The sequence below is a fragment of the Acomys minous genome (assembly GCF_964271855.1).
Source record: "Acomys minous genome assembly, chromosome: 5".
Classification (NCBI taxonomy): Eukaryota; Metazoa; Chordata; class Mammalia; order Rodentia; family Muridae; genus Acomys; species Acomys minous.
This window is the reverse complement of record NC_140494.1, coordinates 2,459,545-2,472,733: the sequence shown is the minus strand read 5'-3', so window position 1 is coordinate 2,472,733 and position 13,189 is coordinate 2,459,545. Positions and strand designations below refer to the sequence as shown.

The 13,189-nt window shown below is 46.3% G+C and overlaps 1 protein-coding gene across 13 annotated transcripts in view; it reads right to left on the bottom strand.

Annotated features, from left to right (window-relative positions):
- Positions 1–999: 999 nt before the first annotated feature.
- Positions 1,000–13,189, bottom strand: part of ZMYND11 (zinc finger MYND-type containing 11) — an 85,422-nt gene continuing 73,232 nt past the window's right edge. For 8 of the 13 annotated variants that reach the window (XM_084782782.1, XM_084782783.1, XM_084782779.1 and 5 more), the window contains 9 exons: positions 12,433–12,520; positions 11,821–11,876; positions 11,010–11,087; positions 10,187–10,305; positions 7,226–7,433; positions 6,603–6,839; positions 5,722–5,994; positions 5,355–5,540; positions 1,000–3,173 (listed from right to left, as the gene is read on the bottom strand). In XM_084782782.1, coding sequence (XP_084638908.1) covers positions 3,051–3,173; positions 5,355–5,540; positions 5,722–5,994; positions 6,603–6,839; positions 7,226–7,433; positions 10,187–10,305; positions 11,010–11,087; positions 11,821–11,876; positions 12,433–12,520 — 1,368 coding nt within the window. In that variant the 3' untranslated portion in view covers positions 1,000–3,050. The remainder of the gene's footprint in view (positions 3,174–5,354; positions 5,541–5,721; positions 5,995–6,602; positions 6,840–7,225; positions 7,434–10,186; positions 10,306–11,009; positions 11,088–11,820; positions 11,877–12,432; positions 12,521–13,189) is intronic. The other 5 variants (XM_084782775.1, XM_084782777.1, XM_084782776.1 and 2 more) reach the window with 3 other exon arrangements.

Genomic DNA, 13,189 nt, shown 5'->3' with positions numbered 1-13,189 from the left:
CTCTGTGACTCACCAGGTCAGCACATGTAGTTACACTATCCAATCACTTTCAACTGGCCTGTCTCTGCGTTCCTGGTCCTGATGGCCAGACCAAGGCTATTGGTTGCTAGACTAAGTGAAAAGCTTCCTTCTAATGTGTTAGGGGACATTGCAGGGCAATGTCCGTATTCTCACAGGCTTCTGTTTAAAGCACTGAAAAGGTGCAAGTGGCTCATCTGTTTCCAGGCACGCTGATCTCACTGCCTGGACGCTGGTCTGGGCCAGTCACTTTGTCTGCACTGTTACTTAAGGATTTCTTAGCTGGAAACCTTTAGAAGCACAACTTTCAGGCCTGAGGTCCAGAATCACAGTTGGCGTCTGAGGGTTGAGCTTTTCATGTTTGTTTTAGTGGATGACAGGTCAGCTTGTTGGCTCAGAGACAGAGACAAAATGAGGTAAACAGGACATTTGTAACGACTGTTGGAAGCTTCAGAATCCTAAGTTCACGCTTAACCCGCCTCACCCATCCCACTACAAACATCAGTGATGACACCACAGACCAGTGAAATAGCACCACCCGCCATGCTAAGTGGCAGCAGGATGACCCTGCCTGCTCAGCATTCCAGTCAGGAGCAGGCACAGACACGTTCCCATGCTCGTCTGAGACATGACACGTGTAATCCAGGATACGTGCTGAAGTGAAGAACTGCACAGAGTACACTTGATTCTTTTTACATTTTGTGTGTGTGAATGTGCTGCCTGCGTAGTATACGCCCCATGAGTGTGCCTGGTGCCCGCAACGGTCAGAAGAGGACACTGGGTCCCCTGGAACTGGAGATGCTTGTGAGCTGCCTCATGGGAGCAAACTCTGGTCCTCTGCAAGAGCAGCCAGTGCTCTTTACCAGCTCCCCACACTGGTTCCAGTCACCATGAGCAGTGCACAGCTCCTGCCTTGGCCTTAGGTGCAGTTGTATCATGTCTATGACAGGACACTGGACTAAAGCAGGTTACTGACAAGAGTTGTTTTTTTAAATACATTTATTAACCAATGTTAACACAGTAAATGAAATCTATATATTGCTAGTCAGAGCAGCTTACAAAACGCCAGAATGCATCATAGGACTGGACAGCCACGATGGGTACTTACAATGTGCAGAGTGGCTAAGCTCAACACTTTGATGTAGCTTTATGATTGCAGAAATTTTTAAGGATTCCTAAAACAATCAATTGGAATTTTACCTAAAACTTTTACAAAACCAGGCCACAATCTCTTTTTTTAATTTTGTTTTTTTTTTAAACACACAGTTTTCACACTGTAGTAACTTGGAAATGTGCAGCCGTGTCGACAGAGACAAGAAGCCAAAGTAACAGGAACCTCACTTTCATGCAGCTATCAGGTAAATAGTACATACTCTGGAATGATTTTACACCAAAAATATTCCCACAATAACTTGCTTTCACAGGGGTGGATCGAAGTCTGAAAACCTGAAAACAATCAAAGACTGTCAGGTGTCCTTGCTAGGGCAGCGCAGCAGCAATGACGGTTACGTGGCAGCGAGGAGGGAGCGGGGGTGCTGAGCTATTGCACGTCCTGCATAACCTGGAGGAGTTGACGGCTACTGGTGGTCTGTACAAAAGAGCGAGCTCCGTTTGGCAGTAGTTACCACCGTCTGCAGTAGCATCGGTGCCAGGTGGAGAAGTCACAGACAACTCCTTACTTTCATCTTTAGAGTGACCCTGATGGACCGGAGAAAACTGTCTTAAAGGCTTTTCTCCCGACTCTTTCACTTCTGTTGTAAGTAATTGCTTTAATAAATATCAAAGGTCTAAATAAATATTTACAAATTATCTCTCTAACCTCAAAAAAATAACTAAAGGATAAAGTGGGAATTTGATTTGGTCTATGATCAGTCTTGGAGAAAAAAAAAACCAAATTGTGAGATAGTTTTGAAGAAATTTAATTTTCCTGGTTGTCTTTTATATATCTATGTATAAAAAATGTTATTCAACTGTCGATCCATTCCTACCAGTGATTCTTCTTAACCAGACATCCCGCAAAATACAGACTTTGTACAAATCACATATCTTTAATACAAGAAAAGTAACATGCATTATTCACTGTGTACAGTGATGGAGTTCATTAGTAGCAATGCCCCTTCCCTACAACACAGCGGCTGCTGTGGCACGTAAGTGCTGTCTCTCTGAGTAGTAACTCCACGCAAGGAGACACAGGGGAGGTTCAGGTGGCACCGGGGAGGGAGGGCCTCAGTTAAGAAACTCATGGGCCTCAGCTGTAATTCCACGTTCTGAGTACAGGTAGTTTTTGGCTTTTGATTTTTGTTTTTGCTGCTGATTTTGTTACAAGCACTCATGTCAGGACAAGGATGAAATGTGCAAACTTTAAATTTTAAATATTCATTTTTTTTCTCTAAGATCCAGCTCAGTAAAAGATTACCCCAGTTTCCCTGCAATTTTAAACTACAAGATCAAAGCTAATAATTTGTTATAAAAGTTATATATTGAAAAGAAATAATGAAAACACAATTGGGAAATATTTAAGAAAAAATATGCAGGGCTAGCCCTGCTGTGTCAACCCTGTTCCCTATATTCAATCACGGCCACAGGCAGCGCCTGCCAACAGTGAGCCAGCTGCAGCACGCCAGTTCAGCACGGCCGGCCAGGTAGTACTTCTCCTCTGCAGTGCCTGCCGCTCTTACATTCAGCTCTCTTCTGTCTGTGTTAGACTCAACTCGTATTCACCTGTTGTTGGTTTTTTTGTTTTTGTTTTTTTTAAGATCTGTTGTTTAAAGGTTAAAATCTCTGTAAAACCTAAAAACGTTTTAAAATTTGCTGAAAATGCAACAAATCCTCAATTAGAATTTGAATAATGCCCTCCATTGGTGTTACTTCAGCCCCCGAAAAATGCCGGAGGAGCACTAACAAAAGATTTAAACTACTGTGCAAAATTTCACCACGAAAAGTGTTTAAAGGCTGGTGCAAAATGGGAAGCAAATTCTAAACAATTTTGGCTTCTTGGAAACAAAAACCGCTGCATGTGAGGTGGCGCGGGCTCATCTCTTCCGGCGGCAGGTGCGCTTGTGCTCTGCGTGCCAGTGCTCCTGCTGGCACTTGATGGAGCAGTAGGACGTGTTCCAGCAGCAGTGGTACATGGCCTCCTCCTCACAGTTGTAGCACTGCAGGGCAGGGGGCACGCGTGAGACCAGCAGGGACAGCTCAGGGCCCACTATGTTTCTAAGGCTTGCAAAGCTCTGCTCTGGCTCAGGCTAACCCACAGGCACATGTGCACTGCAGTAGCTTGTGTGGAAGGACTGAACCCATGGTGAGGGCTCAGGCGTCCTCCCAACACTGCATCAGCCTGGCTTGCCATAGGCTCATTCCACAGCTCAGGCAGCAGCTGTTTCCTCCCCTCACACAGCTCTTCCCTCACATTCTTGACCAGATGTGACTCCCTGTGGAAGGGCATTTGCAGCTCTGTTCTCCCACACATCACACCCCTCTACTGCACAGAGATGACTGACGCCATAGTGCTCTGGTCTCCATCCCTACCTGACTTGGACTTTCATTTGGCGTGTGGGTGCTTGGGATTAAATGCAGGACCTCCTATGTTCTAGGGAAGCAGAGCAGTGTAGAGCCACTTCCCCCGCGCCCCAGGCTGGAGAGGCCTTCCCTTGCCCTATCTTTCAGGGAGCACTCACTCTTGCTACTAAGAGTTCCTAGCATGGAGAGCTGGGTCTAAAGGTACCTGGCGTTGAGGCCAGACTGTCAGACACGGGAGATGGAACGAGGGGAGGCTCATGCTTGAGTTTTAAGCAGGCAGGGCTGGGGCGCTAATGGCTGCACTGCTGTGGATGCCTACAAGGCAGATGAGCAGCAGAGCAAGAGCGACTGCTGTGCCTATCACCCACAAGACCCCAGTGGCCCTGAGCGTGGGCGAGAGTCTCACAGGAGGACCAAGCACTCCTACACCAGGGTGCCAGACATCCGCCTTCCGGTTCTCTTCTTGGCTGCATATTTATTTCCTGTCAAAATTAGTGTTATGAGTTTTGTGGTTTGCTACAACAACAATGGCAGCTCCTGCCATATTGCTTCTGGGACGGTAGAGAGAGTGAGGGTAGGGGCACACGGGTTAACCACTGCAGCCAGAATTTAAATCTTGGGCTATGTGGCTGCAGACTACGCTTATTTCACTCCCTGGTCTCCTTGACGCCTGCCTTCCTCCCATTCTCCACAGATACTCTGGGAGGACCCAGGCTTCCCACATGTGTCTCATGGCCTCTGGCATCTGGGTATGCTCTGTCCCTGTCGCTCTGTACAATATCTTACAGTAATGGTGGGAGATAACATTTTGGGCAGAAAGCGGGGGTTGGATCCTGGCTTAGGATGACCCCACCTCTCATGGGAGCTTTAATCAATGTTCAGTGACAGAAGCCTTCAAATGCCTTGTCCAAACAAGTCAGAACACACAGCCCTCCTGCCTGACAGGGCTAACAGCAAAGCTGCGGTCCTGCAGTGGCCCCTCTTCTCAGTTCCTTTTGACTTTTTATGAATTTATAGTCATGTTCTCAATAAATCAAGTATCTTCTGTAAGACAGAATTACCGTGTGGTGTCTGGGTCTGCTGAGGCTTGCCTGAGCACACCTCAGCCTGGCTAGTGAGACCTGCGTCCTTAGCCAGCAGTTGTCACCAAATGTCTACCCAGGCACCCTAGTCAGTCTTGCTAAATCTTTATAACAGTTTTTCTTACCACATACTTCATGAAAACTTTAAATATATTTACAGAATCTTCATAACAGAAGCTGGGTAAAAGGAAGACTTATTATGAAATGCTATACAGAATATCATCTAAATTGAAACTAAGGAGCTTAAAGGATAACTGGTCCCAGCAGGTAGTTCCCTCACAGCTCTGGAGCTGAGAGAGCAGTGCAGGAGCCTTTATCCCACAGGGAGGAAAGGCGCACAAACAGGCCTCCTGACTCGTGCAGTCAGGTTGAAGGGAGAGTGCTTACCAAGCATTGAGGTGCGCTTACTGTAAGAGGAAGCAATTTCTGTAAAGTACCATAACTGAGTGCCTGGGACAGGGACACCGCCCACCGTGGGGAAGCATCTGCAGCTTTTCTGCTTGGACGGTCTCGGCTGCCTCTAGGTCAAAGCCGACTGAGACCCCCTGGGACAGCAGTGTCTGCACTGCTGCAGAAGCTGCTCGCCCAGGAGGGTTCCTGCACACCCCCTGAATGCTTTGAAGCTAACTTACTTTTCTGGGGGCCCCGTCTGTGTGCACCGCACCTCTCTTTCTGCGGTGACCTCACCACAGCAGATAACATCCGCAGGAGCAGTGCGGACAGAATGCTACTCACCCACTGCTTCTTCTTGGTCTGAGAAATGAGCTGCTTGTGCTGCGTCGCTAGCTTCTTGATCTCCTCTACAAATTCTTCCTTACATTTTTCCTTCACCTGCTTACACTTTCTGTCCATCTCACCCTGCATGTTGGCTACAGCTTTATTTACAGCTTGTCTTTTTTCTTCTTCCATTTCAGAACGCAACTGAAATGAAGACAGCGACAGACAACAAGTAAGCAACGCCTCATTGCTGGGTCAGGCTCTGTTCCCTGTTTCACACACATACAAGACAGCAGCAAGAAAGCATCACTAATGGGGACACTGTAACAACCGCTCCTGTGAGAAGCTGTTCCACTCTCCACCCCCCAGCAATGCACAGCCCCACCTTTTCCAACGCTTCCCGGACCACTCTCTCTGTTTCACGCTTGTGGTCCGACTTCATCCTGTCTTTAAAGTCATTAAAAATTTTGGTGTATTTGTCGTGGCACATGCTCTGACAGACGCCATCGCTAGTCGTCTGGGTGCTTCGATGCAGCATTCTTGGGGAAGAGGCACTTAACTTCTTGGTCTGGGTTGACACCGACACTTTCTCAATTGGCTGAGGCATTGTGGGGATTTCCTGGCTGGAACTTACTGCTTCTGTTTCTGGCTCTGGTTCCTAAAGAAGCAAAACAGGGGAATATAACTCACCCCAGCTAAGATAAAAATTCAGTGTACACTCCCTCCCTCTCTCTCTCTTTCTCTCTCACATACAGGTGTTGCCAAGCAGGTAATTAAGCTGGTCTTGTGTTCTATTTTATCACAATTAAGTAAATCCTCCTTATATCCAACTAGTAAATTTAAAAAATTAGAATTTTCTTAAGCTATTAATTGTATAAACAAATGTTTCATTTATAAATTCATTATATGTTAACACGATGGATCTTAACTTTTAAAGTAAACTAAGTTTTTGGCTTGTAACTAAAGACAAAAGTTTTTGGTTTGTAAAATATAAAATCATTAACATCTTACATAGTCATTTCCTCAAGTCCTAAATCATACCTCAATGAAATGTGTCTGGCATGTACCCAGATTTACAATTTTAAAACATGCTTGGTTCATACAAAAAAAAAGAAAGCTTGACCACGGTCTCCTTGTTTTAGTCCTGGCCGAACTTGTTTATCAGATAACTGCTCTGTTTTACACAACGCCATGAAAAACACCAGGTTCTCGGGAAACGCAGCAGCACCCTGCTCGCTCCCCGGCCTCTGCTCCACGGCTGCTTACTGGGGACGGAGACTGTGCACTCGCGTGCTGGTCGAGCAGCAGTCCACAACGACAGGAGTCGGGAGACTGGGCCTTAACGTGACGGACATTACTTGACTGTCTTGACCGTACTTTGAGGCTCTTCCCTCTTTCGATTGCCACCTGGACACTGTGAGGTGGGCAACTTACTTCCTTTTTGGGCTCCACACTCTGATTACGCCGTCCTTTCTTTGCTCTTGGTTCTTGAGTGACCTTCAGCTGTGGGCATTATAAAAGTAATATCTTATTATTTGGCACACTAGGAAATACCTCTGTGCTGAGAATACTTGTAGTGGACCCGCAGGAGAGAAGGGAGTCCTTCCATCCACTCAGGAGCCACTCGCGTCGTTCCTGCTGTGGATTGCTGGTGAGAGCCAGTGGACCTGCAGAGCCGAGCAGCGCACTTGCTCTCCTCCCACCGGCCGGGTCAGGCTCCAAGTCGCTTGTACCCACTCACGTCTTTGCACTGGTTTGGTTACTTGTGCAGAGAACTTTACAGATGTTTGTAGAAAAGGGAAAGACGATGTCAAAACCTGTTTATGACCGTGAGGAGCGTACGTGGAGACTTCTGCATGGAGAGACCTTACCGAGACGCGGAGACTCACCTGCTCATTACTGGTGGAGGAGATACTGGACTCTGCCTCCTCCTCACCTCGGTCCTCGTTCTTAGACTTCCAGAACCTTCCTTCACGGAGGAACCGCTGATGCAGCTCCAGCTCGTCACAGGCCTTTTTCCAGCCCATGCTGCGCTTCACGTGCAGCCGGTGAACATTGACCGTGATGTCCTGAATGTTCTCGGACGGGATCCAGGCCCTGCGGGTGCATGTGGGATGTAGGCAGACAGCCACAGTGCCCGGAGGCTTAACAGCGTGGTGTGGACTCTGCGACTGTGAAGAGTATCTGCAACAACTTGACCGAGGCTGACACTCAGGGCTCGGCAAACTCGGAGCCAGTCCCCAGGACACAGTGGCTCACTCACTGCCCTCTTTAGCCAGCTCTGCTTGCTGCTATTCATACAACAGTCTTTTAAAAAATATTTACTGTCTTAGACAGTGTAAAGCTACCAGGGCCCATCCAGTTATATGCCGGCCAGCTTTATGAAACCATTTCAAAATGCACAGAATTTCAGCTGGACGTGGTTGGCGCACACCTGTAATCCCAGCATTCAGGAGGCAGAGGCAGGGGGATCTCTGTGAACTCGGGGCCAGCCTGGTCTACAAAGGGAGTCCACGACAGCCAGGGCTACACAGAGAAACCTTGTCTCAAAAAACCAAAAGCACAAAAAATTTCAAAATGGGCACACAAGCATGTCTGTGTACCCATGCACACGCACACACACACACACACAGCCTGGCAACTGGACGCATGTGATGCATGTTCTTGATACATGGTGTCTCTGCCTTTGTAACTGAGCTAAAGATGAGAGGGGACAGGAGGTAAAGGTGACCTAGAACACGGAAGTCGTGCTCTCCTGTTGTACAAGTGTAAAAGGGAGTTGCTGCAGTGAGGAGTCTGTGACAAAGTGTACGGGTCACCCCCCAGGATGGATGCTCCTGCCCTTACATTCTCAAAATAATTTAAAACATTTCCACACATAAGTTTCTATTTAATCTGACATTGGGTATCCTGTGCTACAAATAAAATAACATGTTTAAAAAGTACAGACATCCCACAACTTACAGTCGTACAATATGCAGATGTATAAACAGACTCTGTGACCCCAAAGGATCTAACGTCTTCTCTGCTGGCTCCCAACCGCACTTATGCCATCGCCAGCAATTTATATCAAAAAGGTCTGGCTACCCTCAGGAAGCTGACTGCCTCACAGATCCTAGAGAGACCCACTACAGCAGGCCCCATGTGTCAGGCAGATCAGCCTCACAGTGCAGGAGAAGGGAGTTTGTGGCTTACTTTTTCTGCTGCCTACAAATAGCACAATATATTATCAAAACCACACTCCTCAAAATTAGCAACTAGTGCCTCCTCATGAGCCATATTCTTTTGGTGCTTAATTCATGATTTCAATACATTAAATACTTCTCTCTCTGTCTCTGTCTCTCTCTGTCTCTCTCTGTCTCTCTGTCTCTCTCTCTGTCTCTCTCTGTCTCTCTCTGTCTCTCTCTCTCTCTCTCTCTCTCTCTCTCTCTCTCTCTCTGTGTGTGTGTGTGTGTGTGTGTGTGTGTGTGTGTGTGTGTGTGTTCTGAGTATGTAATAGCCCTGGCTGTCCTGAACTCACTCTGTAGATCAGTCTGCCTCTGCCTCCTGAGTGTTGGTATTACAGGCATGCACCAACCACACCTGGCTATCACTCTTAATAAGATGGAATTTTTACTGTTGTGTATATTCTATATAGATCAATGCTTCTGCATTACATGATAGACAAGCAGATTCAGTGAGAGGCCTATCTATCTTAAAGTTGTATTTGTGTTATAACTCACCGCTGTGTTTACTGCCACCAAAACTAGGTGCTGTGCTTCCATTTGTATCCTGCTTGCACGAGGGCTGCAGCCTCAGCTTTCCTAAAGCTCAGAGAGCCTCGCCAGTGTGTCTGGATAGAAGCCACTGGAAGTCAGTGCGGAGACTTGGACACACTGACAGACCCTGACTGACCTCACTGGCATGTGCACAGTGAGATATCATATGTAAAGCTGCAATGCTAACCCTACATCCTCATCAAAGCCAAATGTTCACTGCGCAGTAAAACTGTTCATTGTGTCATTAGTTGAAGTCTGCTAAGTGCGTCTACATGAGTTTGAGAAAACATTTGAAGTGCTCACAGTCTATATAAGATAAATGATAAACCAGGTGGGAAAACAATCCTTTGTTTTGAGGCTTCTCGTACACACACGGCTGACTTTTAGCACGACTCCATTCTTTTAATACCTGGGTTAGAGGAACCGTTTCTGGCTTTATCACTGGACTATTTAATCTGAGTCCAGTAGGAATTCTCAAAAGTTGAGTTCACTTTTCTGATCTAAAGTAATGGTGACAAGACTTAGGATAATACCGTCAACGTCCTAAGTTTTAATGTTCAATGTTGTTGGGGCCTTAACTCAGAGTGAGAACAGTACTGTGTGTCATCCTACAGGTTGGTATCTGTCCATGAAAATATGTGAAGTAATTTTATAGTCAGCTTCTTTGTTTAGAATACATATGTTTTATGTGTCCACATATGTAAGTTTCTAAGCTTTACAAACTCACGCCTGGGAGGGGAGATGATGTGTGCTGTCCCTCTCCTCCACATTCTTAGACTGATGCTACAATCCCAACTTGATTGCTTTTGCCTGTTATTAGGGTCACAGAGCCGACTCAGATGCCGGAGCATCTTTACAGTGTGAGCCGCTGTCCCTGCCCCGCGTGATGGGTACGGTCAGTTTGCTCTGCGCCTAAGGAACAAGCATCCTGCTAACATGTTCTGTTTACAATGATACTGGAAAACTCACACAAATTATTACTAGCTACAAGCATGTGCTGAATTTAAAACAACACAGTGCCCCTGTCTCTAACAGCAGTCACCCACACACTCAGGAATGCAGCTTTGGCTATTGCATGAGTTTGGGAATTACCTCTGGTGGTGATGGCCAAAGAAACGAACATCAACTTGATTGTCTTCTTTCTGCATGACTTTGGCTGGCCAAAACCCAAAACCTTTCATTTTAGCCCAAACCAGTTCATGATTAGGTATCTGAAAATGAAATGTTGTTGCTTTTAACTTTGAACTCCTGAGGTAGAGAAGCGTGGACTGAGTCGGACATAATCCATTTGGACAACATTGCCTTTAACTATGAAACACACACAAATGTAAGAAAAAGTATACACAAGTCATATGCTTAAGAGAAAGTAGAATTATAGACTTATTTTCCAGATGAGGCAGAAATTAGGATAAGGTTGCCTCCAGAGCCAAAAGCCCTGTGTATGACAGTGGTAGCAGAGCGCACTGACTTTGTTCCTGTGTCCAGCGTCACCTGGGCGTTGCTTAGAAAAGGAGGAATTTTAGGATTGTGAGCCCCTTGAGTCTGCCTGATGTCAGTGCTACCTGGGTTCCTGCCCTCAAATTCCCAGAGGTTCTGTGCCATTCACAGGAAGTGGCTGAGCTACAGATAGAGGCAGAGCCACAGGGTTTTGTTGAAAGTGAGAGGAAGAGCAGAGACTCACTCTCCTGTTTACCAAGGGACCACTGTGTGGGCTCACTAAGTGCTTTGCTTGAGATTCAGAACTGAAAAATGATTTTTGTTATTTTCTCATGTTTGAGTAGTACATATTCATGAAGATCACATATACTATATAATATAAAGAAACATTTCACAGGTATTATCATCCCCAAGTAAACAGGAAATAAATGCAGTTCAAACAGTTTTCTATAAAAGAAAATCACAAAATTGCACATACGCAAGGGTAGCAGAACCAGTTGTCGGGCCGCGCGTTGGATAGGTAGAAGCAGTTCTTGCAAAGCTGCAGCTCATCCAGCTGGAAAGCAAAGCAACGGTGTGAGCCGCAGCTGCACGGCAGACACATGCACTCTCAGGCCCCTAACCTAGTACACGCCAATTCACAAATCCTTCGGTGTGACAACTGGGCTCTGCCACTCACACACAGGCTGACAGCACCCTGCCCTTGCTGTGCCCACTGCCACCCTCGCTTGCAGAGCTTTCTTCTTAAGTGTACAGACTACTTCTCTTTTTCCCTGCTGTCAACTCTCCTCAGAAGACAGCTGTCCACACTCTGGAAGTCTATACCCACAGCACCATCTCATTCCTTCCTACGTTGTGGAGAGTCAATATGATTTTTGTTTAATAACTAAAAAGGAAAAGTGAAGTTTGAAATTGAACTGAAGAAATCAAACTCCTTAAGTGAGAATTTTTTTTCAAAAATAGCAGTTTCAGTTTTTGACTTAGGTTTGCATGTTAACTGGCTGTGCCCATGTGGCCGGGAGGAGGCACATGTGAACCAGCATTCCAAGATGTGGCTCTGGCTGCAGAGCACAGCTCATCTGCATTTCACTGGCTCACCAACACTCGTGTCAGCAACTAGCAATGCTTGGAAGTTGCTACATTATTTACTCACTTCCCATGTATGCCAAACATGAAAATCCAATTACATTCAGAGGAAATGCCATAATTAAAATGGAGCAATGAAGGGCAGAAACCTTAAGGTTTTGATTCTAGCAGAAGTTTAATTATTAGGTGTGAATGGTAGGTACCTCATGACACGTGTCTTTATATAACATCCTTGCAATGTCTGCTTGCTCACTGTCTGCTGTAATGGAAGATAAACACAACCTATCATCAATACTTCAGAAATTACCACCATCAAGTCAAGTAACTCTATTGCCATTTCAGTTAACCAAATGGAGACACGTTCATCTCAAGACACATTTTAAAGAATATTCTGGTGGCAAAATACTTTCTATAGGCAACTTTCATTTCGCATTTAACACAACCACTAATTCTCTGGGTGGAACATGATCTCGTCTCTGAGAATGAGATCTTAGTGGGAAAGCACTGGAATTATCAGGAGTGCTGGGAAACTTTCTAGAATAAGACAAAGTGTGTAGATGGAAGGACGGCATCCACTGAGGCAGCTCAGTGTCCAGTGCTTAATTGTCATGTACAAGTCCCAGGGCTAGAGCCTCAGCACCAGAGAAAAATAGTCAACAGTGTGCTTTCCCCACACAAGGCACTGGCCATCCCCTCTGTATGCCACACCAGCAAGTAACCATCAGTTTAAATCCCAACACCATTACTCATATATGGATTACTCAATGTGGAGTTTAACATTTTCAAACTGAACACAAAGAGAAAAAGGACGGAACCTCCATAGAAGATGACTGTGTTGTGGAGAAGCAGCTGTGCGTCAGCCTTGAATTCCTCGTAACTCCGGTACTTCCCCTCATTCACCTTCTGGGAGTAAAAGACAGAAGGACAAATGTGCTGTGAACCACAGGACTTGAAAAGGGGACACAGCAGAGTCTGCCCAGAGGACATCAGGAACTCCTGCTGCTGCCACACCACCAGCACCACAAGTGACAGGGCCACGGGTAGCACTGTGGCTACTGTGTTAACTTCCCACAGTGGACTTCACAGCTGCCACGCCTTGTCTGCAGCAGTGGTAGCAGCTACTGGGCTGTGCTGACAGGAAATGCTCAGATGAGAGTAGGGCCACACATGCCTGCCATCTTCCTAACAGCTGGATGGAGACTGAAAAAGGAGCCTGTAGCCCTCATGACAGTCACCAGACCTCTAAGGTGTAGTTTATAGAAGGACTTCAGGATTCTGTCCCTCACCCCTTGAAGAAAGGAGCCCAAACCTTTTCAAGTAGAATATATCAAACTAAGCTACCTGGAAATAGCAAAAAAGCATTTCTGAATCCCAGTAATGTTGGCATAAAAGTGGCCTCTAAGGAATGCTCACCCCCATGCCCTCCAGTGTGTCCCACCTCTAAGGAATGCTCACCCCCATGCCCTCCAGTGTGTCCCACCTCTAAGGAATGCTCACACCCCATGCCCTCCAGTGTGTCCCACCTCTAAGGAATGCTCACCCCCATGCCCTCCAGTGTGTCCCACCTCTAAG